Raw genomic sequence first — 24118 nt, 5'->3', positions numbered from 1 at the left:
AATGATATGCACTGACCTTGAAGTTGATTGGTCCACACACGAGACAGCTTTCTTTAGAGCCTAGTCTCCATTGGTGTTGAACCAGATGACGCCAAAAGGCGTACAACTCAAAGAAAGCGCACTATCAGAGTATTGAGAGCTCGGGGTAAGCATTTACACGATGAGATCTCCTTTACCAGTGGCAAAATATAGTAATAGGTTTTTACCCTTTTAACTGGTACAAGGCATCATGTTTGCATTTTGACTTCTTGTGTTGAGGTTATTGCAAACATGATGCCTTGTATAAAGGTGTCAGATTTTGTACCAGTGGAGGGAGCTGAAGGTTCGAGTTGCTAAACGTCAGCCTCGACACCTTAATGACTTGGAGAAGATCTGCAAAGAGGAGTGGGACAAAATCCCTCCTGAGATGTGTGCAAACCTGGTGGCCAACTACAAGAAACGTCTGACCTCTGTGATTGCCAACAAGGGTTTTGCCACCAAGTACTAAGTCATGTTTTACAGAGGGGTCAAATACTTATTTCCCTCGTTAAAATGCAAATCAATGTATAACATTTTTGACATGCGTTTTTCTGGATTTTTGTTGTTGTTATTCTGTCTCTCACTGTTCAAATACACCTACCATTAAAATTATAGACTGATCATTTCTTTGTCAGTGGGCAAACGTACAAAATCAGCAGGGGATCAAATACTTTTTTCCCTCACTGTACATGCCAGTGTTACGCTACGTGGAGTCATATACGTTGGTATTTTTGCCCATTTTTTGCACAATTGTGAGTTTCTGAATGCATCGCCCTAATTACAAACCTCTGTTTCTACGTTGACAACGCCCAACAGAAAGACCTTTTGCCACCGACGGCTCAACTTCCTGGGGTCAAAGTTCAACTTGCATGAGATGCTCAACGAGATGGCGGAGATGAAAGAGCTGAAGGAGGTGGCACACAGAGACTTCTACAACGTCAGAAAGGTGCATCGTCCATATCCACGGGCTCGGGTGGACCTGTACAGTCTGTTGTCCTGTAATGCCGCATGTTGTTTTCATAACGCGAATTGGATACAACGTTACCAATGTTTATGGAACACAATTTTTATGACGTGGATACGAATTGGATATAACACAATCGAGAAAATGGAACTACGTCGCACGCGTAGGAATAAGCAGTCGTACGACCGCCTCTGTGTAGCATCATCACACAAGGCGTGATGCTGCTGGATGCTTCTAGACACTACTCACGCGCCTCAGTCTTTGTTCAGCCTGCATACGCATCTTACGTTTTATCGCAGACTGTTCTTTACCCTATATTATATTATTTATTATAACGCGATTTTTACACAATGCGGTGTTCTTCAGGAACGCAACTACCGCGATATAGAAGAACAGACTGTATAACTATGACAATTTGTTTCTGATAGAGCGCCCTCCTTTATCCTGGGGAATCCCAAGAGCTCTCGACGTGCCATAAAAGACTTTATTCTCTAACAAATTCGAAGAGCGCCCCCAGTGGCAGCTGTCCCAAGTGGGCACAAGGTCACTCAACACCTGGTCTAATATACCAGTTACCTGGAGACTCAGGTGAAGGCACCGCGTGACGAAAGACACCTCGAGAGTGGAATACGAGGAGGAAACTCCACGGTACAAAATCATCGGTGCCATAAATTGGGCAAAATATGGTGTGAATTTTTTTTATTGCGGAATAACAATGAGAAAAATAACTTTCATGCAAGACTCGGTAAAAGAGCATCACACGAATGATTACATACCAGGGAACATCCGAACTCGAACTTGCACAGCAGTTGCCTTGGCGTTGTTGCCGATGAACGGCCGCGCGCGCATATTTACGTATGTTGAACTTCTTCCGTATTGTACATAGCCGGCCGTGCTTAATTGGAGGTGCGGCTGCTGCGCGCAGGTGGACACGCACATCCACGCCGCAGCCTGCATGAACCAGAAGCACCTGCTGCGTTTCATCAAGCACTCATATCTGGTTGACCCAGAGCGTGTGGTGCGCGTCAAGGACGGCGTGCCCGTCACCCTGCGCCAGCTCTTCGAAAGCCTCAAGCTGCACCCTAACGATCTGACGGTCGACTCACTGGACGTGCACGCGGTGAGGCTCGCCTCTCGCCGCACTGACGCCTCTGCAACGTTCTCCCTCGGGCCCTCAAAGGCCTACCGTTGGGAGTGGCGGACAGATAAATCGAGCGATCTTCCTCCACCCCCCGTCCGTCTGTCGTGTTACTCTCTGTGTAGAGTTGTCTCACAATTGCCTTAGCGAGTGTGTGTCTACTCGTGTGCGCTTGGATAACTGGCTCGATGCGTCGTGCCCACGTCAGCGAATTCGGCTCCCGTTTTCCAGTGGCATTCCCCAAGCTACTGATTGGCTGCAGAGTTTCTTTGCGGAAGGGGGTCCATTCATTATTCACGACAAAGCGGGATAAATGTTTATATGTGGCTTAAGTGCGTGATTTTTTTCTCGTTCCAGCACTAAATAATGCATCCCTAATAATAGTTATTTGGTATTCGTGCCATTCTTATAGCACAGGGCTATCACAAAGACGCCGTGTTTCACAGATGCATATACGCTACCAGTAGGGAGTAATGTTACTAATTTGGAGTAATTTGCGGGTCACCCCGTGACGCCGGCAACACAATTTCCTACTCGTTGTGAATACAATCAGACGTTGTTTAATGTTCATTGTGCAGCAGGTGGTGCATACATTATGGTCCGTAACCCACAGTGTGAACCAGGGCGGCCTGCTGGTTTCGAGCCAGGAATCTGTGCAACAAGCGGCAAATGCGGCTACTCATGGACCACGTCACCCCTGCTAGGCAGACATTGTGCAAAAGCATCAACTAACGCCGAGTCGAAGCCATGGTGTCTTTATAAAATGGGCAATAGCGTTGTTGTCCATCTGTACTGATGGACCGGAGCGAAGCCCCTAGTAAACATTCCACCGCTTGACTCCTTGTATAGCGATGCTCATTCTCTTTATTCTGGACGAGGGTTGAAAGGTCAAGTCAGCCTCCAAAGCGCACCATCACTTGGTTCATATTACAGCTAATGAACATAAATAATAAACACTTGGTGCAAGAATTAATCCCGAGCGGCTGTTTGGAGTCGAAAGAAGAATGTTTGCAGTGCTGGCTTGGTGTCCTGAGCTACCGGGCCACCTGCTTTGTCATTAAATCAAACGAACATTGGATTATCATCTATTGCGACACATAAGCCGATCAGCCTTAAGTTGTTTGAAATGCTATCTGATCCACAACTAAGAGTATGATCATCACCGTATGTTGTTCCACTTTTCAATCTCCGCCCACTCCAAGGGCCGTCAAACATTTCACCGTTTTGACAAGTTCAACTCCAAGTACAACCCAGTGGGGGCCAGCGAGCTGCGGGACCTCTACATCAAAACCGACAACCACATCAAGGGAGAGTACTTCGCCACCATCATCAAGGTGCCACCGTCGCGTCCCCCCCCCCCCCCCCCGCACGTCTCTCCATGGCCACGTCTCAGTCGCTGCCTCTGAACAGCGCTTCATGGCAGCTGTTTTGCAGAAGCTACAAACTCTGACTTATAATTTCCTAGTTTAAGTGAAGACAGGATTTCTCCACAACTCTGGATATCACCTGATGTTGCTTATTGTAATTATCGGTGAAGCGTCATATTCGAATTGTAAATGTTGTGGGTTTACTTTCCAATACGCCGGAGTGTTGAACTTGTAACAAATTGGCATGCTGTTTACGTGACAAACCTTAATCATTGGCTGTGTCGGGTGGTGGCAAGTTTAACGACACATTTAACTCAAAAACATATTTTATGGATAATATTGGTTGCGAAGGCCTACGTGTTAAACTTAGGTGAATCGGTTCACTGGAATGTTATGGAAGCTGCTTCAGCAATACTTTCTCCATCACGGGCGGGGGGGAGGAACGCGGTCCATGAACGTGCAGTTAGAATAGTAGGGGGTTGCAAGAACGGGCCCTAGGTTCGATTCCCGACTCAGGCCCCTTTCTGTGTGGAGTTTGTATTGTCCTCCCCCTGTCCTCAGAATGTGTGCATGAGCGTGTACGTGCTCACGAACAGCACTTGCCCAACAAGTCTTTGTAGAGTTTGAATGTTGTCGCCAAGTTTGGCCTGGGTTTCCACCAGGTTCTCCAGTTTCCGTCCATAGCCAAACACACAATCACACACACAATTTATTGGCATTGGCCAAACATCCCAATGCTGAACAATTATTAGAAAATCACTCAATTAGGTGAAAATTGAGGAGGATCCTCTTGAAAGAGTCTAGAAACTCAGTAAGACCCTCCTGGGTGAATGAGTATAATAATAAAATCATCTGTTTTGAAATGAGACGTTCCCCTTGTGCTGCTGGCAGGAGGTGGCATCGGACCTGGAAGAAAGCCGGTACCAGCACGCAGAGCCGCGCCTCTCCGTGTACGGAAGCAAGAGGGACGAGTGGCACAAACTGGCCGACTGGTTCATCCAGCACCGCGTCTACTCGCCCAACCTCAAGTGGATGATTCAGATGCCACGTATTTAGTAAGTGTCACGTCGGCCTGGGATGGGTTTAGGAGGGCAGTGGTTGTGGTGAAGCTGTGCTTCCAAACCAAATTATGTTACCAGGAGAAGCCGTTTCGCTACAAGCCATGCCCACTTCAATCTCGGTTTCCAAACAGCCTCATAGACGAGTCTGTGTTAGTTGAAATAAATAGAAAGATCAGCTGGGCACTTTAAGCAGAATATGCTACCTGTTGATCCGTTATTGACTTATGGGTGAGGCCACAATTGTCTGACCACATCTGTGTCGTTAAATGTTGTGTCCGTGATCAGTGACATCTTCAGAGCGAAGAACCTCGTCTTAAACTTTGGCACCATGCTGGACAACATCTTCCTCCCGCTGTTCGAGGCAACGATCAACCCAAACCAGCACAAGCACCTGCACGTCTTCCTCAAACACGTACGGAGCTCGCCAATGAGCTCATACACACGCGTGGGGAAACAGTTTGAAATTACTATGATTCTGTCATCATTCAAACCAGGCTTGAGCATCTGTGGAAACACATCCAGACATCCAATACGTACACGTGCAAGTGGAGTATGCATAAAATACAGAGATCCTCCGTATAGCCTTAGCAGACTGTTTGGGCAAGTGCTTTTAGCGAGCACCTAATAAAGGCCGGAATGGCACACGAGGGGGTAGGTGGCCAGCACCATGTCCTGCCCATTTTGACCTAGGGGATACCCAGGACCGGTTCAAATATATGCCACTGTTATTGGTCGTGAGCAGGAATCGAACTGAGATCGCTGGGTTCGGAGCACAGCGTGCTAACCACTACACTATCACTCCCCGCTGTACCGCCCCCCACTGTACCTGGTGCAGTGTGTGAACATCGCCACTGGGGAGACAAAGGCGGCCGGGCGTGGTGTTAGCCACAGTTAGCCTCCATAGGTGCTGGTTCGTAGCGCAGCACACTAACCACTACGCCACCGCTCCTCAAAAGTACGCACGCACGCACACACATTGGAAAGTGCAGGCCCACATTGTGTATGCAAGCTTGTGAGACGGCTCAGGCACCACCTTCGGCTTGTGTGGAAAAGTGTGCACAAATGCATGGTCTTCCTCAGCTTCTTGTAATTATACATTTTTCATTCAAAGACATTCATATTCAATATTTTAGTTTTCTCATTACTTGTCCAACGAATCTTAACTTGCCTTTTCTCAATTTTTTTTCTGGTTAATTTTATTCTTATACCCGCTATTCATAATACATTTACATTGCTCATCTTTGTCTGTCCATGAAATGTTTAACATCCTTCTTAAAATGCACATTTATGTTGCTTATATTGCTTCATAGGGTCTTTGTAATTGTCCAGCTTTCACATCCATACAGCACAACAAACCTGCATGTGAAACACTAAAGTATTGTTATTTTTCTTCTTGGTTCTTTCGGTAAAGTCACGTAGAAGGGAAATAATAAAATAATAAAAATAAAACATAATAAAATAATTCTCACGACGTTTCGGCCACAACGCAAGCAGCCGTCCTCAGGTGAAGACCAGGTCTGTCGGGGAGACAGCGTCTGAATGAAACACCACCACGCTTGGAGCGTATATTTAAGCTGGGTTGGAAGGGGAAGAACGCCTTGACAAAATAATTTGCATATCAAGAGGAATTTAGCATATATATGGGAAATGCAGATATGTGATTAGCACTACTTGGGAAATGCGTCAGAGGTGGGCGGGGGGTTTCAAAGTCATATTATGCCCGTGCATTATGCAGGATTAGCAGCATCAAAGGGAGGGGATAGGGGTAGCATTAATAAAGGGAAGGAATGTTAATAGTATGTAGCTGCAGTAACTAAACAACCACGTAAAAAACGAAAGTATAAACTACATAGTATCATCAGTATACTAAATATACTCTCCAATAAGCGGAGCTACTAACAGTAAGTAATACATTACAATTCTATGTCGCAAAAAATATAATATGCTCCCAGCTAAACTTTTTTCCCTTACATCACACGGGTCTACCCCGTACTATATACTGCCATAGACAAACCCAACATTAAATGATATACTGTATTACTATACAGTATACACCACCCTATATCTTAGAATAATACATAGTGTAATATTACACTATGTATTATTCTATCCACCCTACTGTATATCACACTGCTGTATATTCACTATACAATTACGATACTATATATTACCTTATACATTGTATTAAACATTACAATTTTATACTATTTATTATTATACAATCTGCTATACACTATACCATTGACCGTCGCGTGAAAGATACTAAGAGGAAGCAACGAAATATATCAATGGGAGAGTGGTAGTAGGAGACTTGCAGCGGAGCAAAGAATCCATTCCCTGCGGAGAATACAAGATATAAAGTCAATGCCAGTGAGTGGACTGCAGTCTAAAAGTCACCGTAAACGTGAACACAATCAGTTAAGATCCGAAATGGTTTATTACATCCTTCCAATGATTGCGGAGCCAGAATCCATCTTCTCGGTTGAAATTGTCTCTGTGTTTGTATATGTGGATTGCCTCATGAACGAATCTCTCATGGTAGTCAGATGGCTTGCAGAGAACCTCTGTCTTGGAGAAGTCAATGTCATGTGAGCCCACTGAATTCTAACAGTGATCTGCCACGGCTGAGGTGTTTGTCCTACCGTGTTTCAGGTCTGCTTTATGTTCACGGATGCGGTCCGAGACATGTCGTTTGGTTTCTCCAATGTAACTGCTACCACAGAGGCAACTTAGTTTGTAGACGCCAGGGTACTGTATGTCTGGAACCACATCTTTTACAGACGGGACCAGATCACAGGTACTGTACCTGGATCTTGTGTTTAATCAGGATTTTGGAGATTTTTGTGACCTCAGCAATGTAGGGTAAGGTGATGGTTTTGAAAGGCTCAACAGGATCCTTCTTGATGGTTGGAGTGATGGCTTTGCGGATTGTGTAGTCGGAGTAACCATTACCCTTAAGAGCTTGGCGTACGTGTTTGAGTTCATTGGCAATGTGTTCCTGGTCGGAGATGCATTGGTCTCTATTGTTATTAATGTCTTATTTTTCAACATACATCCCATTTTCTGAAATATATATTTTGTCGGCGCTATTTTTCTGTTACACACCTTCCACCTCCTGTGATCACACGACCTCGATGATTATAATTCTCCACCTACTTCACGTTGGTGTCACTTACTTTTACTTGAGATTCAGCTAAGATTTCTTCTTTTATATGACCATGCAGACACTGGTTTTACAGTTGATTGTTCATGCGTTCTTTTAGCCATCATATTTATAGTTTGACCACTAACTGCTACTCCATGCAACTCCTCTGTCTGATAATTATGTCACGATGCTGTACATAGAAAACAAATGAGGTGCTCATAAACACCCTCATCTCACTCCTCTCCTGAAGCACGGACACTCACTCACCTCTCCGTCAACTCTAATGGCTGCCGTTTGCTCCCAATTTAGATGCATTATTACTCTAAGTCCTTTTCCATGTATATCAAAGTTCCCCAGCACTGTCATTCACGATGTATCACTTCATGGAAAGCTTTTGTTTAGTCAATATAACATAAAAATGTTTCGGAATTTATATCGCCAATTTGATGTCAATGTGGCCTTTTAGTCCCCTTGTCTTACACAACGCTCTTTGCTATTTCTAGATTTAATTTACTCCTTACTCTTTCCATTGACACTCTTAATATCATATAAGTAATGTGATTCACCTGATGTATTGTTCCATGTGATTAACATTTTGTTGTACCATGTTCTTTAGCAAGGGCAATGAACATTGACTTACCCAGATCTTCTGGTATACATTCCACGTAATAAATTGCATTTGGTAATTCTCCACATGCTTACATAGTTCACAAACACTAGCTTGTGAATACGCACGTTTGCACGCGCAAGCGTACAAATGTGTGGACATTCAATGTACGAGTGGAGGCGCACTTGGTGCACTCATGTGTGCGTAATTCCACGATCTGCACTACATAGTGACCATATAGTATACTACACAGGGGTATACTGTGATGACTAAAATGCAGCTCAATCCCTGGGTGGCAAAGCAATTATTCTACGCCAGGAATAAATATTTTCAGACACTGAAAATTATTTTAGTGGCATCCCAGAATACTTTGTGACCAAGTTTGAACTTGGCCTGTCATAGGTTTATCTTCAGCCCAGACACTGCATACTCCAGGGGTGAGAGTGTGCGATATACTTGGCCCATGGGTCAGCAACCTTTCAAAGAAGAGGAAGAGCCATTTTTCTAGTTTATGGCTTTGACCAAAATATTTCTAGAGCCACATCACACGCAGAGCAACTTGTACACAAACACAGCAGTGGGTATACAGCAGATGACAAATTTTGACGAACAAAATAGGTGGTGGAATGAACTGCGTCTATTTACTTTAACTCCCCCCCCCCCCTTAGTTATTTTGTAACAATACAGTTTGACTGTTGTACATTTTGTTGTTACCTAGAGGCCCATTCCCTGCCACATTTAATCAATTATTTTTGCGTAAAATTATGTTAAATATAAAACAAAAATTTACGGCTGCCCGCAAGGGGGCCCGAAAGGGGGCAACCAAAGAGCCACATGCGGCTCCGGAGTCGCAGGTTGCCAACCCCTTAGCCTCTTAACACTCTGCTGGACGCTAAAGACAGGACAATAATCACACAATCAAGCAAAGAAGCACATGTTGCTACCTCAATGTGAGGAGGCTGCATTTGCTTTTAATAATTAAACACGAAATTGTAACTAGTGGGTTAATTACGGCAGCATTGTAAAATAATTTGACTTATGAGGGCATCCGAGTGCAGCAATGGTACTTTGCAGGCGGCAGGGTGGTGGAGTGTTAACACCGGTGCCTCACAGACAGAAGGGTCTGCGTTCAATGTCTGTCTCGTTGCGCCTTGCTGTGTGGATTTTGTATGTTGTCCCCCTGTTCTTCATGGGCTTTCCTCCGGGTTCTCCACTTTCCTGACATGATCAAATGTTTATATATATATAGTGGTGTTAACTACTCGCTGTTCGCAAACTGTGAGAGAGCGGATCGTAAACAAGATTTTCCCGCTCAATCAAACGGTCAGGGTCAAAGGGGGTGAGGTAGGATCCAAACGCCAGATTGGGAAGGACCAATCGGAGGGTCCCACAAGGTGGCCGGGGATTGGACAACTCGGCCACGAACAGGTATAAAAGCCAGCGCGCTGAGAGCTCTTGGCCAGTTCTGCTACACGAAGACCCAAGTCGGCCGAATACATCTAGGACCCTGGACCAAGCCCTCCAGCCCTTATCAGGGCTAGGGCTCAGTGTAACCAGTGGTCAGGGAGAGATCCCCTAGGTCCAGCCAGAGGACGCTGGTTATAGCAGGGAGATTAGATAGCCTGCAAGGTCCGGAGGCTGTGTCTCCTCAGGGTAACGGGTGAGGGGACCATATACCCCCTTTGTGTGATAGGGACTGTGAATTAAGATAATAAACAGTGTGTGCCATAAATAAGTTTAGAAGTCTGTCCTTTACAACACTACATATATATACAATGTAACTGGCATTGGCCAGACATCACAATGATTTAAAAAAATACCTACAAATTATCCAACTAAAATTACACACGGCAAAAAACAATTGGCAGGACCCTCCTGAAATAAGTTATTGGGACTCAGTGAGGCTTTCTTGGGCAAATGAGCACAATAATAAAAATACATGATGAAAAAATCATAATAGGTTTTACCATGTCTGGCAATAAAATATGTGTTAAGATCTTCAAACACCAAAGAGATACCTTTTGCAAGGCATCAAGTTTGCATTAACCACACATACTTGTGGTGAACATGCAAACAAATATGCTCTGATAACACTATGTAATACAATTTTTGGCCCTGGGTAGTAAGTGTTATTTTTTTATTGCTTATGCCTAAAAAGTATTTTTAAAATGGCTATTATTCCCCACATACTTTGCTTTTGTGACCAGGACAATGATATTTGAAAATGTACCTATTTTCAATGAGAAAACGGGCGAATTTGTGTCTTTTCGTTCACATTAAGTCAGAAGAAAAAACATATTAATCAAAATTAACATGTATTTATATTGAAGTAATACAAAAATTCCTACAAAAGATTTAGAAGTGAGTAGTTTTTAGAGATTTACGAATATATTGTAAATCACATTCACGAATCAGACCCCAAATGTAGTCTCTCATCATGTTCTCATTATACTGTCTTTGGTAGCGGCGTTCAAATTCCAGTATATCCTGGTGGAAGCGCTCACCCTGGTCCTCCGTGTATGCTCCCATGTTTTCCTTGAATGTATCAAGATGAGCATCAAGGATATGAACTTTGAGGGACATCCTACAGCCTCTTGTGCCATAGTTCTTCACCAGAGTCTCAACCAGCTCCACATAGTTTTCGACCTTGTGATTGCCCAGGAAGCCCCGAACCACTGTGGCAAAGCTGTTCCAAACCACTTTCTCCTTACTAGTGAGCTTTTTGGGGAATTAATTGCACTCCAGGTTCTTCTTTATCTGTGGTCCGACGAAGACACCGGCTTTGACCTTTGCCTCAGACAGCTTAGGGAAAAAGTCTTGAAGGTACTTGAAGGCTCCCGACTCCTTATCTACAGCTCTGGCAGTGGTGGCATCAGCACCTTCCAGGGGTCCACCAATGGCTCCCACTTGACGTTGTTCCTCCCCACAGAGAACTCTGTGGCCAGTCCCGCCTGTGGTAGTGCGCCTTGGTGTCCCGTGATAGCAGGTGAATTCTTGCCAGTCCGACGTTTGGATGGGTCCACCAAGCCAAATTCTTGGGATGGCGAACTTCATTGCTCTCTTTTCCCCTGTGTACCATCCTACAAAAATAAATGTATTTCACCCATGATTAATGTGTAAGAGATCCTCGCAACATTTTTAACATATTATATATATTTTTTAATAACATTGAAAATTGTAAAACATTTTAAAATTAAAAACTTTTACAATTAATATGTTTTTAACAAATTTCATAACATAAAATTCCGAGCAACAATTGTGCATCTTACCTTCCAGAGTTTTTTTGCATTTCTCACAGGTGAAATGAGGTCCCCAGGGATTGTCTTGATCCCCAACAGGCATGCCGAAATATGCCTTGTAGGCCTCACACATCTTAGCAGATGCTTCCACATAGTACTTTTTCGCTCTTGTCTTGATAAATTGGCCACAGACATAGCAAAATGCGTCTGCCGGATGTTTGCAGCCTCTTCATGCCATCTCAGAAAAATGCTGATATGTATCCACTTAGGCAGCTGGAACTAAACTGAATTGGTGGGCTTAAGGCCCCTGTATTTATACTACTATTTATATTAGTGGAAAGTTTTAGAATGTTCTAGAAGTTACTCCAAGTTTACTCAGCACTGAATCTATCAGGAATTTTCATTGAAAATAGGTAAATTTCAAAATATCACTGTCCTGGTCACAAAAGCAAAGTTCGTGGGGAATAATAGCCATTTTCTGTACTTTTGAGGTATAAGAAATTAGAAGATACCACCTACTACCCAGGGACAATTTTTGTTGTTACACAGTGTAATATATGCATTGTCTTTGAAACTGATTGGCCTACACCAAAGACAGCCTTATTTATGGCTTTGTCTCACCATGCTAAGACTGTCAGGTACCTGTGTGTGTGTGCCATGGGAAGTGGTGGTTTGTGCCATGGGGAGTGGCAAATATTTGAACCCGTCCTGGGCCTCCACTAGGTCGTCTAAGCCTTAAATGGGTAGCTGGTGCAATGGAGACAAAGGCAGCTGGGCGTGTGCTGGGTGTTGGTCATCCATCCCCCCGTCTGCTGTACTGACAAGAATAGATGCTCACTAACAGCACTTGCTCCAAGTCTGCAAAAGGCTATATGAGAGAGGTTTGTCTGTGTTGAGCACACGTGGGGAGCAGATGGAAGTGTAGTAGTTAGCGAGCACCTATGAAGGCCGGAATGGTACACGAAGGGGTGGGTGGGTGGCCAGCACCACGTCTGACCGTTTTTGTCTCTCTAGTGGCGACATTTACACACCAAACCAGGTACTCACTTGAGGCCGAGTCAACCTAGGGGAGGCCCAGGGCCGGTTGAGATGATCGTCACAGGTGTTGGTAGCCGTCAGCGGGAATTGAACCCAAGTCGCCGGGTTCAGTTGCGCAGCGCGCTGCCCGTTGCTCTACCGCTCCCCGCTATGGACGGCCCCGACTTCTGCATACGGGGTGGTTCTCGCTAGGCGGAGGTTATCATGCACACCAAAGGCAACCTTTACAGACTGTTGGGCCAAATGCTTTTTGCGAGTAGTACCTATCAACGCCGGCACGGCACACTACCACCACCCTCTCACCGCAGTGCTCCGGCCACACTTGCACTGCCGCCGCTCACCCCAACATTATGGCAGCGACTTTGACCACAGCGCTCCATCTCATTGCCTGCTCCATATCTGTCTCATTCCCCGCTCCATCTCCGTCTCGTTGCCCGCTCTGCATGGCCAATCACCGCGAGCGTTTCAGAGCTTGGCCAATCTCGACGTTCATTTAAGTGCCGGGTTTTCATCTGCGCAGCATCACCAAATAATGAATTTGGTCAAATTTATACTCCATATTAACGATTTCAAATTAATTCATACAAATTTCATCATAATTAAATCTGGTCCAGTGATTAATAATACGTAGAATATTCATTATAAATCACTCACGAATATAGGAGCCTGTGGTAGGATGGCAATGCAGCGGTGCTGGGGGATGTGGACCCGGGTCAGGGATTGAACCCAGCAGGGTAAAGTGCGCCGTGGGGTAAAGCGCGCCGCTCGCTAACAACATTGCGGCCTCCTCTGCGTCTCTGCCGTGCAGGTGACCGGCTTCGACAGCGTGGACGATGAGTCCAAGCACAGCGGACACATGTTCAGCAGCAAGAGCCCCAAGCCGCAGGAGTGGGACGTGCAGAAGAACCCTTCGTACACCTACTACATGTACTACATGTACGCCAACGTTATGGTGCTCAACAACCTGCGCAGGTGGGCTGGGGGAGCACCACGGGCATCTCTCCACACTGCCCCTCTTCGCCTAGCTTGTCTTCGCACGATGGGACATTGATCATCGTTCTCGTTTCCCCCAGAGTTGTGGACCCACTTGTGTGTCCGCACACACCAACAGTTATTCTTTAACAATAAAGTGAATAAATTCTGTTTACGTTAAATTTTGTTTGAAGATTTAAGTTTTTTACAACAGCTGCCCGCAAAGGGGGAAGTCAAAGCGCCACGTTCGGCTCTAGAGCCGCAGGTTGACGACCCCTGTTCTAGTCAAATGACTTTCCTCTTCTACTTCACGCATGCCTCGTTTTCCCCTCTATTCCGGAACCTACGCGATTGCATGGTTCCTTTAATCATCTTATCACTCTTACATTGCTACTGCCATGGTTACCGTTTGCGTAAACATCGCTCGTTCGATTCCTCTACCCATGTTGAAGACTCAAGTCTACCAGACACTCACTGGCTGTTTTATCTTATCCATACTGTGTTCAACCACCACTGCCGATCACAACAACATGCTCACCCACTCACTCACTCACTCATCCACCCACTCACTCACTCACTCACCCACTCATTCACGCAGCCACCCACTCACTAACCCACTAATACACCTACTCACCCACCCACAAACCCACCCACCTACTCACCCACCCATCAACCCACCCACAAACCCACCCACCTACTCACCCACCCATTAACCCACCCACAAACCCACCAACCCACCCATCAACCCACCCACCAATTATCCTACTCATGCAGGTCACCACACTTCTATTTCTACTTCCTCCATCGCTCTGCTTTGGAATTCCCTCCCGTGGTCTCTTTTCTCATGTTCTTTTATCCTTGCTCTAGTCAAGAAATGTGTTAATTATTATTTATTCAAACTGTGAACGTGCTTTTTGATAATGGCCGCTTGACGTTTTCGGGTCTGTGCTCAGCAACGGTCTTAATAAATAGAACATACTCCCACGCATCTCATATGGCCCTGCATCACTCCTCCTTAAGCCCATCACTCTCGCCCTACCCAACGTTTCCTATATTGCGATATTGCGCTTCACCTTTCGTTCAGAATTAATTATAGGGTTTTCAAAAGTCTAAAATGCATCCTACAGCAGAACCCCATCTTATCTCCTCCTACTATTGCTCCCTCCCATCATTGTGCACACGCAGGGAGCGTGGCATGAACACGTTCCTATTCCGGCCGCACTGTGGGGAGGCTGGCGCTGTCACCCACCTGCTGGCCGCCTTCATGCTCGCCGACAACATCTCACATGGGCTAAACCTCAAGAAGGTGGGGGGGGGGGGGGCGCCTTGGGCACGCGGCCGTCTCTTTCGCGGTCGCAGCGTGTCCCTGTACCCAACTGTGCCTTGGGTGGTGGTCACCCCATTGCCAGTTTTGAGCCAGTGGTGAACATTTCACATTGCTATCGTGGAGGTCAGTCTAGAGCACAGCCTATATTGCCTTCCCTGCAAGTGTTTATTTACCCGACAGAGATTATCATCAGCAGCAGCATCATTCCTCTTGAGAATAGGTTTTCCCCTTTTATCTGGCAACAAAACAGGTGTTAAGTTGTTAAAACACCAAACTGAAACCTTTTACAAGGAATCATGTCTGCATTAACCACAATACTTGTGGTCAAAATGCAGCACGGGGCTATCAGATTAATGAGACTTCGGGGGTGAGCATCCACATCATGGGACCTGCACTGCATGATGGACATTCAACAGTTGGTCACCTTGTGGCTAGATGAGTTCACATCGTAGGAATGTGGAATTTTCACTGATCTGATGGGAGATGGTCATGTCAGGAATGATCATGCTTAAGTTGGTTTTCGAGCTGAGTGGTTTTTATCCACATCTTCATAGATCCTATCTCTCGGTGCCAAAATCTAATCCCGATCACCTATCTCGTTGTGTGCCATGTCAGCCTTAATAGGCACTCGCTAACATCACTTGCCCCAACAGTCTGTTAGAGGTTGTATGGGGAACTTTGCTTTTGTTTTTTTTTATTTCCAGAGCCCCGTGCTGCAGTACCTGTACTACCTGACCCAGCTCCCCATTGCGATGTCTCCACTCAGCAATAACAGCCTCTTCTTGGAATACGCCAAGAATCCACTACTGGAGTTCCTGCAAAAGGGCCTCTGCATCTCCCTGTCTACTGATGACCCGATGCAATTCCACTTCACTAAGGTGCAAAACACTCGTTAAAAATAGTCACTAGTTTTTATTTTACCAGGTAAGGCCCACTTGGGCGATATAGCTCTTTTTCAGAGGTGATCTGGCCACAAATGATAGCTCAACGAAGTGGCTTATCATGTGGAAGGGAATTACCGGAGGACCCAGAGAAAAATCCATGTGACCACGGGGAGAACATGCAAACTCCAAGTATTCTGGCATCAAGGTCAGGATCGAACCCACGACCTCTTGTATACCTGGGGAGGTAGTTAACATCTCGCTACTGTGGCGCCATGGTGCCATCTAATTGCGCTACAACAAGCAGACTTCACAGGGCAAAACACGCAGTAAAGCTACTTGCTAACGTATGTGTTTGTTGCAAAATAGCATAATCCACAAGTTCAACTCTGGCATGTAAAATTGCAAGCTCTCTATAACCAGCGAGTACGATTGTTTGTTTCAGTCAATCTAAAGTACAGATCCAATGGACAATCATCTGATCTGGTTGATTTATTTGTAAAATCAATCTATCAGAGCTGACAATACAACATTTAAACTTAACAAATGGCATTGATAGCAATGCACTTATTGTTGTCCTTTTTGCAATAGAAGTCCAATGCCACTCAGACGCTACTAGATTACGCAGATGCTGATGCTTGTGGTGAAGCACCGATTCAATACCACCGACACCAGCGTTTTGAACTGAGGTTTCAGCCACATCGATCACTCAAGTTGATCATCCCGGTGGCACGTCGTGTCCTTTAAAACAATATACATCTCCGGATGCCAGGGGGCACAGCAGTGAGGAGATACGTGGTGAGTACTGCTTGCTATCATTCATTTTAAGCAACATATTTATTGGCTAGCTTTGGATTTTGGCCTTCTCGCCTATTTGTTAAGATAATGAACACAAGGTGTAACGCGAGGCTCGTGTTCCTCGCAATGGTTTGGCTCAAGCTCAGTTGAGCAGGGCTGGGACCACGCTCAGAGCCGGCTCACTTGAGTGGGAGCCAAGCCTGCGTCGAGCAGCGGTAAGAATACGGCCGTCAATGTTGGTGCGCCGTTCGGTTGTGCGCTGTGTGGTTGTGCGGTTGTGTGGGTGGTTCATGATGAACGTGGCTCTGCAGGAGCCGCTGATGGAGGAGTACGCCATTGCGGCACAGGTGTTCAAGTTGAGCACGTGCGACATGTGCGAGATCGCGCGCAACAGCGTGCTGCAGAGCGCGTATTCACACGAGGTGATGCACATGACGATATTGCGACATCGCTGCACGCTCACACGTCTGAGGGCTTCAACTAGTTTTCTTCTTTTGTCTGGCTTATATAGAGTAACTGTGAAGAGATGCCGTTGTAACTGATTGAGTCATTCAGTTGCTTTGTCTAAGAGTTTATGAATTGCAGATGCACTCACCCACTGCCTTCACATATGTACTTTGGGCAGTGTGAAGTTACTTGGGTCATGGTTTTTGTATTTGTAGCCAGTCACACACGAGTCTTCGAATTTGCACTTGTGCTTTCGGTATCCATATCTTGTGGTTCTGCGGATCCGGTTAAGCACTGCCCATTGTTTACGTGAAAGGTGGGATCCGGGACTGTGTGATGGTCGTGGTGGAAGTTGCTGATCACGTGTTTGTTGGGAACGTTACCAAATGCTCACAAAATCTTGCCTTAAAGCTTTCGTGACTGCAGGAATTAATATTCTTTGGGTCTTTCGGTAAAGTCACGTAGATAGGTTAAAAGAAAATAACCAAAAACTACGACGTTTTGATCGCAACACAAGCGGTCGTTATCAGGAAAAGGGGGTTCGCCTCTAAAGGCAAACTATTTATAAAGGCTTAAAATGGGCGTAGCCCAAGTGTCAGCAGCATGGGCGGGGCAGCAAATGTTAATGTAAGTGATGGTCCAAGGCGGCGCTCGTGGTGGGTTTCCACCAATTATAGGGTATAAACTTAGCAGTCATTGGAAGGACGTTATCAACCAGTTTAAGTCATAACTGGCTGTGATGTTACTCCTTTCGATGTTAGTTATTTTTTGCTCTCCGATTTTACATTAACAGGTTAAATTGATCACACTAACACAGCCATCTTTGCACGCCGACCTAGAGGTGGCAGCGGCTCTGCGATCTTACTTTTTTTTTTTTGCATGGTTAATCACATCTTTCCAATGATTAAAGGTGCGGCTTGAGACTATGAATAGACTGCATAACAAAAGACTGAGCCTTTATTATGGAGAGGTTCGGTTTGTGACTACGCCTAGCCTACATAACAAAAGTGTGAAAAAGAAAGCTAAACCTGGTAGAAAGCTAAACCTGGTAAAACAAAACTGGCTGTCTATCAGTAACTTGTAATAGTTTTCTGTCAAATAAGATGGTCCAAATAAGTGTAGTTAAATCTTTTTTTGCATGGTTAATCACATCTTTCCAATGATTAAAGGTGCGGCTTGAGACTATGAATAGACTGCATAACAAAAGACTGAGCCTTTATTATGGAGAGGTTCGGTTTGTGACTACGCCTAGCCTACATAACAAAAGTGTGAAAAAGAAAGCTAAACCTGGTAGAAAGCTAAACCTGGTGAAACAAAACTGGCTGTCTATCAGTAACCTGTAATAGTTTTCTGTCAAATAAGATGGTCCAAATAAGTGTAGTTACATCTTTTTTGCATGGTTAATCACATCTTTCCAATGATTACTCAGTTTGTAACCATCATCACGGTTGAAATTATGTCTGTGTTTGTATATTTGTATGGCTTCGTGTACAAACCTTTGATGGTAGCCAGGAGGATTGCAGAGCACCTTGGTCTCAGAAAAGACAATTTCATGAGAACCCACAGAGTTGTAGCAATGATCGGCAATGGCCGAAGAATCAGTTCTGCCGTGTTTCAGATCTGACTTGTGCTCGCGGACACGATCAGAAACATGACGTTTCGTTTCTCCAATCTAGCAATCACCACAAATGCAACTCAGTTTGTAGACTGCAGGATACTGTAAGTCAGGAACGACATCCTTCACAGATGGAATCAGATCACGGATTTTATGCACTGTACTGAATCGGACTTGGATCTTATGTTTGTTTAGAATTTTGGAGATCTTTTTGGTCATGCCTGCTATGTATGGTAACGTGATAGTTTTGGTCGGAGTTTCATTAGGCTGTTTCTGTATGGTGGGAGAAACAGCTTGGCGGATGGTGCGGTCAGAGTATCCGTTCATCCTGAGGGCCCGATGTATATGTCTTAATTCACCGGCCAGGTGGTGTTGGTCAGAAATGCCATGAGCTCTGTGGTATAGCGTTTTGATGAGAGAATTATTTTGAGATGGGTGGTGGTGGGAATCCGGTTTCAAGTAGGAATCTGTGTGGGTGGCTTTCCTGTAGACAGAATGTCCCAAGGATCCGTCAGGTCTCCTCTCAAACAGAATATCCAAGAATGGTAGTTTACCATCTTTCTCCACTTCCATGGTGAATCTGATGGATGGGTGTCTGGAATTGATGTGGTCCAAGAAGTGGTTCAATGCTGGGAGGCCATGTGGCCAAATGACGAAAGTGTCATCCACATACCTCTTCCACAGGGAAGGACGCAGGGTGGATGTCTGGATGGCGTCTGATTCAAACTTTTCCATGAACATGTTGGCTATCACTGGTGACAAGAGGGGGCCCATAGGGGTACCCTCATTCTGTTTGTAGAAGGTGCCATTCCAGGTAAAATAGGTATTGGTGAGGCAATGCCTAACCAGCGCAGGTACATCAGAATTCAATCCATGTTGGACCAAGTCCTCAATTATTGTTAGGGTGTCCGGTACTGGGACTTTGGTAAACAGAGATACTACATCAAAACTTCGATTTAAAGCTTTCGTGACTGCACGGATTCATCTTCTTGGTTCTTTCGGTAAAGTCACGTAGAAGGGAAGTAATAAAATAATAAAAATAAAACATAATAAAACAATTCTCACGACGTTTCGGCTACAACGCAAGCAGCCGTCTTCAGGTGAAGAATGAGACACTGCCAAGCTAGGAGCTTATATATAAGCTGAGTTGGAGGTGGAAGAAGAAGAGAGCCTTAACAAAAGAATGTGCATATCAAGAGGAATTTAGCATATTCATGGGAAATGCGTAGGAGGTGGGCGGGGGGGGGGTTTCAAAGTCATATTATGCCCATGCATTATGCAGGATCAGCAACACCAAAGGGAGGGGGGGGGGTAGCATTAACAAAGCGAGGGCATGTTAATAGTATGTAGAAGCAATGAAACATGCGAATGGGAAAACGGTGGCAGGAGATCTGCAGCAGAGCAAATAATGCATTCCCTGTGGAGAACACAAGATACACAGTTAATGACAGTGAGTGGACTGCGGTCTGAAAGTCACCATAAACGTGAACAACAATCAGTTAAGATCCGAAGTGGTTTATTACGTCCTTCCAATGATTGCTGAGCCAGAATCCATCTTCTCGGTTGAAATTGTCTCTGTGTTTGTATATGTGGATCGCTTCATGAACGAATCTCTCATGGTAGCCAGATGGCTTGCAGAGAACCTTCTCCAAGACAGAGGTTCTCTGCAAGCCATCTGGCTACCATGAGAGATTCGCGTTCGTTTTTGCTGTTACTAGTGGGTTTCTTAGCATTCTTAAGAATAGTGGCTATTTCAGCTCTAAGAATGCTAAGAAACCCACTAGTAACATCAGCAAAAACGAACGCTCTGAACTCGCGGACCTAAAAAAGAGAGATGATATAGTCATCCTCTCGGCAGACAAGGGCAATGCCACGGTCATCATGGATAAAGATTCATACAACAACAAAATCCTGGACCTACTTAATGATGGGATTTACTCCAAAATTAAAAACGATCCCACTAAAAGCCTAACGACAAAAACCAACAGAATCATCACGAGTTCGACTTCCCTAATCGAACCAAGCAAACGTCCCTCTCTAAAACCATCGGCGGCAAGACCTCCCAGACTCTATGGTCTTCCCAAGATCCATAAAGAAGGCACCCCGCTACGACCCTTCGTTTTGACGATAAACTCTCATACCTACAAACTAGCCCGGTTTCTATCAGATACTCTGCTTCCCTTCACAGGCAAGACCTCTTCGGCAGTACTCAACTCAACCCAATTCGTCTCTATGGTTAAGGACATGGTACTATCTCCTGATGACATCCTCGTCAGTTTTGATGTAGTATCTCTGTTTACCAAAGTCTCAGTACCGGACACCCTAACAATAATTGAGGACCTGGTCCAACATGGATTGAATTCTGATGTACCTGCGATGGTTAGGCATTGCCTCACCAACACCTATTTTACCTGGAAAGGCACCTTCTACAAACAGAATGAGGGTACCCCTATGGGCTCCCCCTTGTCACCACTGATAGCCAACATGTTCATAGAAAAGTTTGAATCAGACGCCATCCAGACATCCACCCTGCGTCCTTCCCTGTGGAAGAAGTATGTGGATGACACTTTCGTCATTTGGCCACATGGCCTCCCAGCATTGAACCACTTCTTGGACCACATCAATTCCAGACACCCATCCATCAGATTCACCATGGAAGTGGAGAAAGATGGTAAACTACCATTCTTGGATATTCTGTTTGAGAGGAGACCTGACGGATCCTTGGGACATTCTGTCTACAGGAAAGCCACCCACACAGATTCCTACTTGAAACCGGATTCCCACCACCACCCATCCCAAAATAATTCTCTCATCAAAACACTATACCACAGAGCTCATGGCATTTCTGACCAACACCACCTGGCCGGTGAATTAAGACATGTACATCGGGCCCTCAGGATGAACGGATACTCTGACCGCACCATCCGCCAAGCTGTTTCTCCCACCATACAGAAACAGCCTAATGAAACTCCGACCAAAACTATCACGTTACCATACATAGCAGGCGTGACCAAAAAGATCTCCAAAATTCTAAACAAACATAAGATCCAAGTCCGATGCAGTACAGTGCATAAAATCTGTGATCTGATTCCATCTGTGAAAAATGTCGTTCCTGACTTACAGTATCCTGGAGTCTACAAACTGAGTTGCAGTTGTGGTGATTGCTACATTGGAGAAACAAAACGTCATGTTGCTGATCGTGTCCGCGAGCACAAGTCAGATCTGAAACACGGCAGAACTGATTCTTCGGCCGTTGCCGATCATTGCTACAACTCTGTGGGCTCTCATGAAATTGTCTTTTCCGAGACCAAGGTGCTTCTGCAAACCTCCTGGCTACCATCAAAGGTTTGTACACGAAGCCATACAAATATACAAACACAGACATAATTTCAACCGTGATGATGGTTACAAACTGAGTAATCATTGGAAAGATGTGATTAACCATGCAAAAAAGTTTTAACTACACTTATTTGGACCATCTTATTTGACAGAAAACTATTACAGGTTACTGATAGACAGCCAGTTTTGTTTTACCAGGTTTAGCTTTCTACCAGGTTTAGCTTTCTTTTTTCACACTTTTGTTATGTAGGCTAGGCGTAGTCACAAACCGAACCTCTCCATAATAAAGGCTCAGTCTTTTGTTATGCAGTCTATTCATAGTCTCAAGCCGCACCTTACCATAATAATAAAAGTGGGCCATTCCTGCCCCCCCCCCTCAACCATTATATATACGGAGTGGTATCTCTTGGAATCTCTCATTTACTTGATACAGCTGTCGGGCTGTGACGGTTCCACCTGAAGACGGAAGCTTGTGTTGCCTCCGAAACGTCGTGATTTTTATTTTATTTTACTATTATTAATTTAAAAAATTTTTACCTACGTGACTTTACCGAAAAAACCTAAGAATATTACTTCTATGTGTTGCACAATTGTTCCGTGGTATTTTACAAGTGGTTTATTCTTGGCCAATTGCAAATCACCACAACCTTGTCAACGCTTTCTACCCTCTGCCAAATCCCACAGCTGCTGCACAATAGACACATTCCCTCTAAGATCTCTCCTGAGTCTCCTGCAATCTAGCCTCAGGCCTTCCTCTTAGATGCTGGACTCGTGTGAGACCATTCCAATGCCCGTCTCCCTCCCCAATATTGCAAACAAGTCCAACCATATTATCTTCAGGACCCTATGCATTGCGTATCCTGTCTTGCCATGGCATTCTTGGTGTCCATCTCAAGACACCTGAGCTTAAATGCCAACTTCTTTTTGAGGTTACGGTCCAGCTCTGATCCATGCACCACGTCCTTTACACTCAAACTCATATCACCTTTTCAAAGTGGTTCCATCGGCCATCAAAAGCCTGCATCGCTGCTGTACCACGGCTGCGATTGTGAAATCACACCGCCATTATCATCGGTACCGCACAATTCGACAAGGCCCGACTTCTCCCCACCCAGGAGCCGCGTGCTGGTGCTCATGTGTAATGCCTCGCTGCGTGCGTACGTGCTCGTGGGACGTCCCCCCGTACACCCTCTTTTACCCATGTGCAGGAGAAGAAACATTTCTTGGGAAACAACTACCTGCAGGACGGCCCAGCGGGCAACAATATCCTGAAGACAAATGTGGCGCACATCCGCCTGGCGTACCGCTACGAGACCTGGTGCTACGAGCTCGACCTCATTATGGACGCCATGAAGGCCACCTCCGAGTGAAGCGCTCACACGGCACCTTCACACATCAGTATTCGTAGGATTAGCGCGATGGCTGGCTGTGTCAGTTTGGGTTAGGGTAAGAGAGGTAGCAACAGCTTATAAAGGCTTTCATCCAGCATTGGATTAAATATGGCTGGTGATGATGAAGTGTTCAATAGTATTTCATTAGCATAATTCTACGTATGCTAAGATTGAAAACCTGTTCGACAATATCAATAGAGTACAGCAGATCCAAGTGGTGAACCCTCACTGGTATACAGCCAACTGTTTTGGAGTAACTGCAGTGATTGCTTACAGTATTAGTATGTGCCTAAAGGCATACAGGCATCTTGATACGCAAATTGCTCACTAAGCAGTTTATAATTATTCATTCATCATGCAGTCAGCGAAGGACCGTTGCACCAAATTTGCGACCTCTTGCGACAGCATTCATATAAACTGCTCTTGCTGCCATACAGCGATGTCTCGAGTGATTTATTTGATTCACGTATGACAGGGTACAATCGCGGGGGCTGTGTCATTTCTTTGCGGGTCGCAGTCCACTTCAATTATCAACCGCCAACTTAAGTGCACAATTTATTGGAGTTTGCGCATCAAGACAGGGCAGTGTCCAGAAAGTGACAGCCGACTCCCGGGAAAGGAGCTCCCAATCGCTAGTCGCAAATGCAACGATGACATTTCTGATTAAATCAAACCATCGGATGCCAAGGCGTCTTTGGCATCACATTTGGAAAGACTGCAGCTGATCCACATCAGCTTGAAGCAACATCCAGGCCTCTGCACCATACGAGA

At 45.2% G+C, this 24118-nt stretch overlaps 1 protein-coding gene across 1 annotated transcript in view; it reads left to right on the top strand.

Annotated features, from left to right (window-relative positions):
* Positions 1–23326, top strand: part of AMPD1 (adenosine monophosphate deaminase 1) — a 30998-nt gene extending 7672 nt beyond the window's left edge. The window contains exons 6-15 of the mRNA XM_078863502.1: positions 835–964; positions 1908–2102; positions 3323–3454; positions 4379–4542; positions 4834–4960; positions 13386–13549; positions 14735–14855; positions 15581–15754; positions 16867–16977; positions 23165–23326. Of these exons, the coding sequence (XP_078719628.1) occupies positions 835–964; positions 1908–2102; positions 3323–3454; positions 4379–4542; positions 4834–4960; positions 13386–13549; positions 14735–14855; positions 15581–15754; positions 16867–16977; positions 23165–23326 (1480 nt within the window). The remainder of the gene's footprint in view (positions 1–834; positions 965–1907; positions 2103–3322; positions 3455–4378; positions 4543–4833; positions 4961–13385; positions 13550–14734; positions 14856–15580; positions 15755–16866; positions 16978–23164) is intronic.
* The last annotated feature ends 792 nt before the right edge of the window (positions 23327–24118 follow it).

This window comes from Lampetra fluviatilis, chromosome 16 (genome assembly GCF_964198595.1).
Source record: "Lampetra fluviatilis chromosome 16, kcLamFluv1.1, whole genome shotgun sequence".
NCBI classification, from domain to species: Eukaryota; Metazoa; Chordata; class Hyperoartia; order Petromyzontiformes; family Petromyzontidae; genus Lampetra; species Lampetra fluviatilis.
Note: the sequence above shows the minus strand (reverse complement) of the source record. Positions and strands in the feature narration are given on the sequence as shown.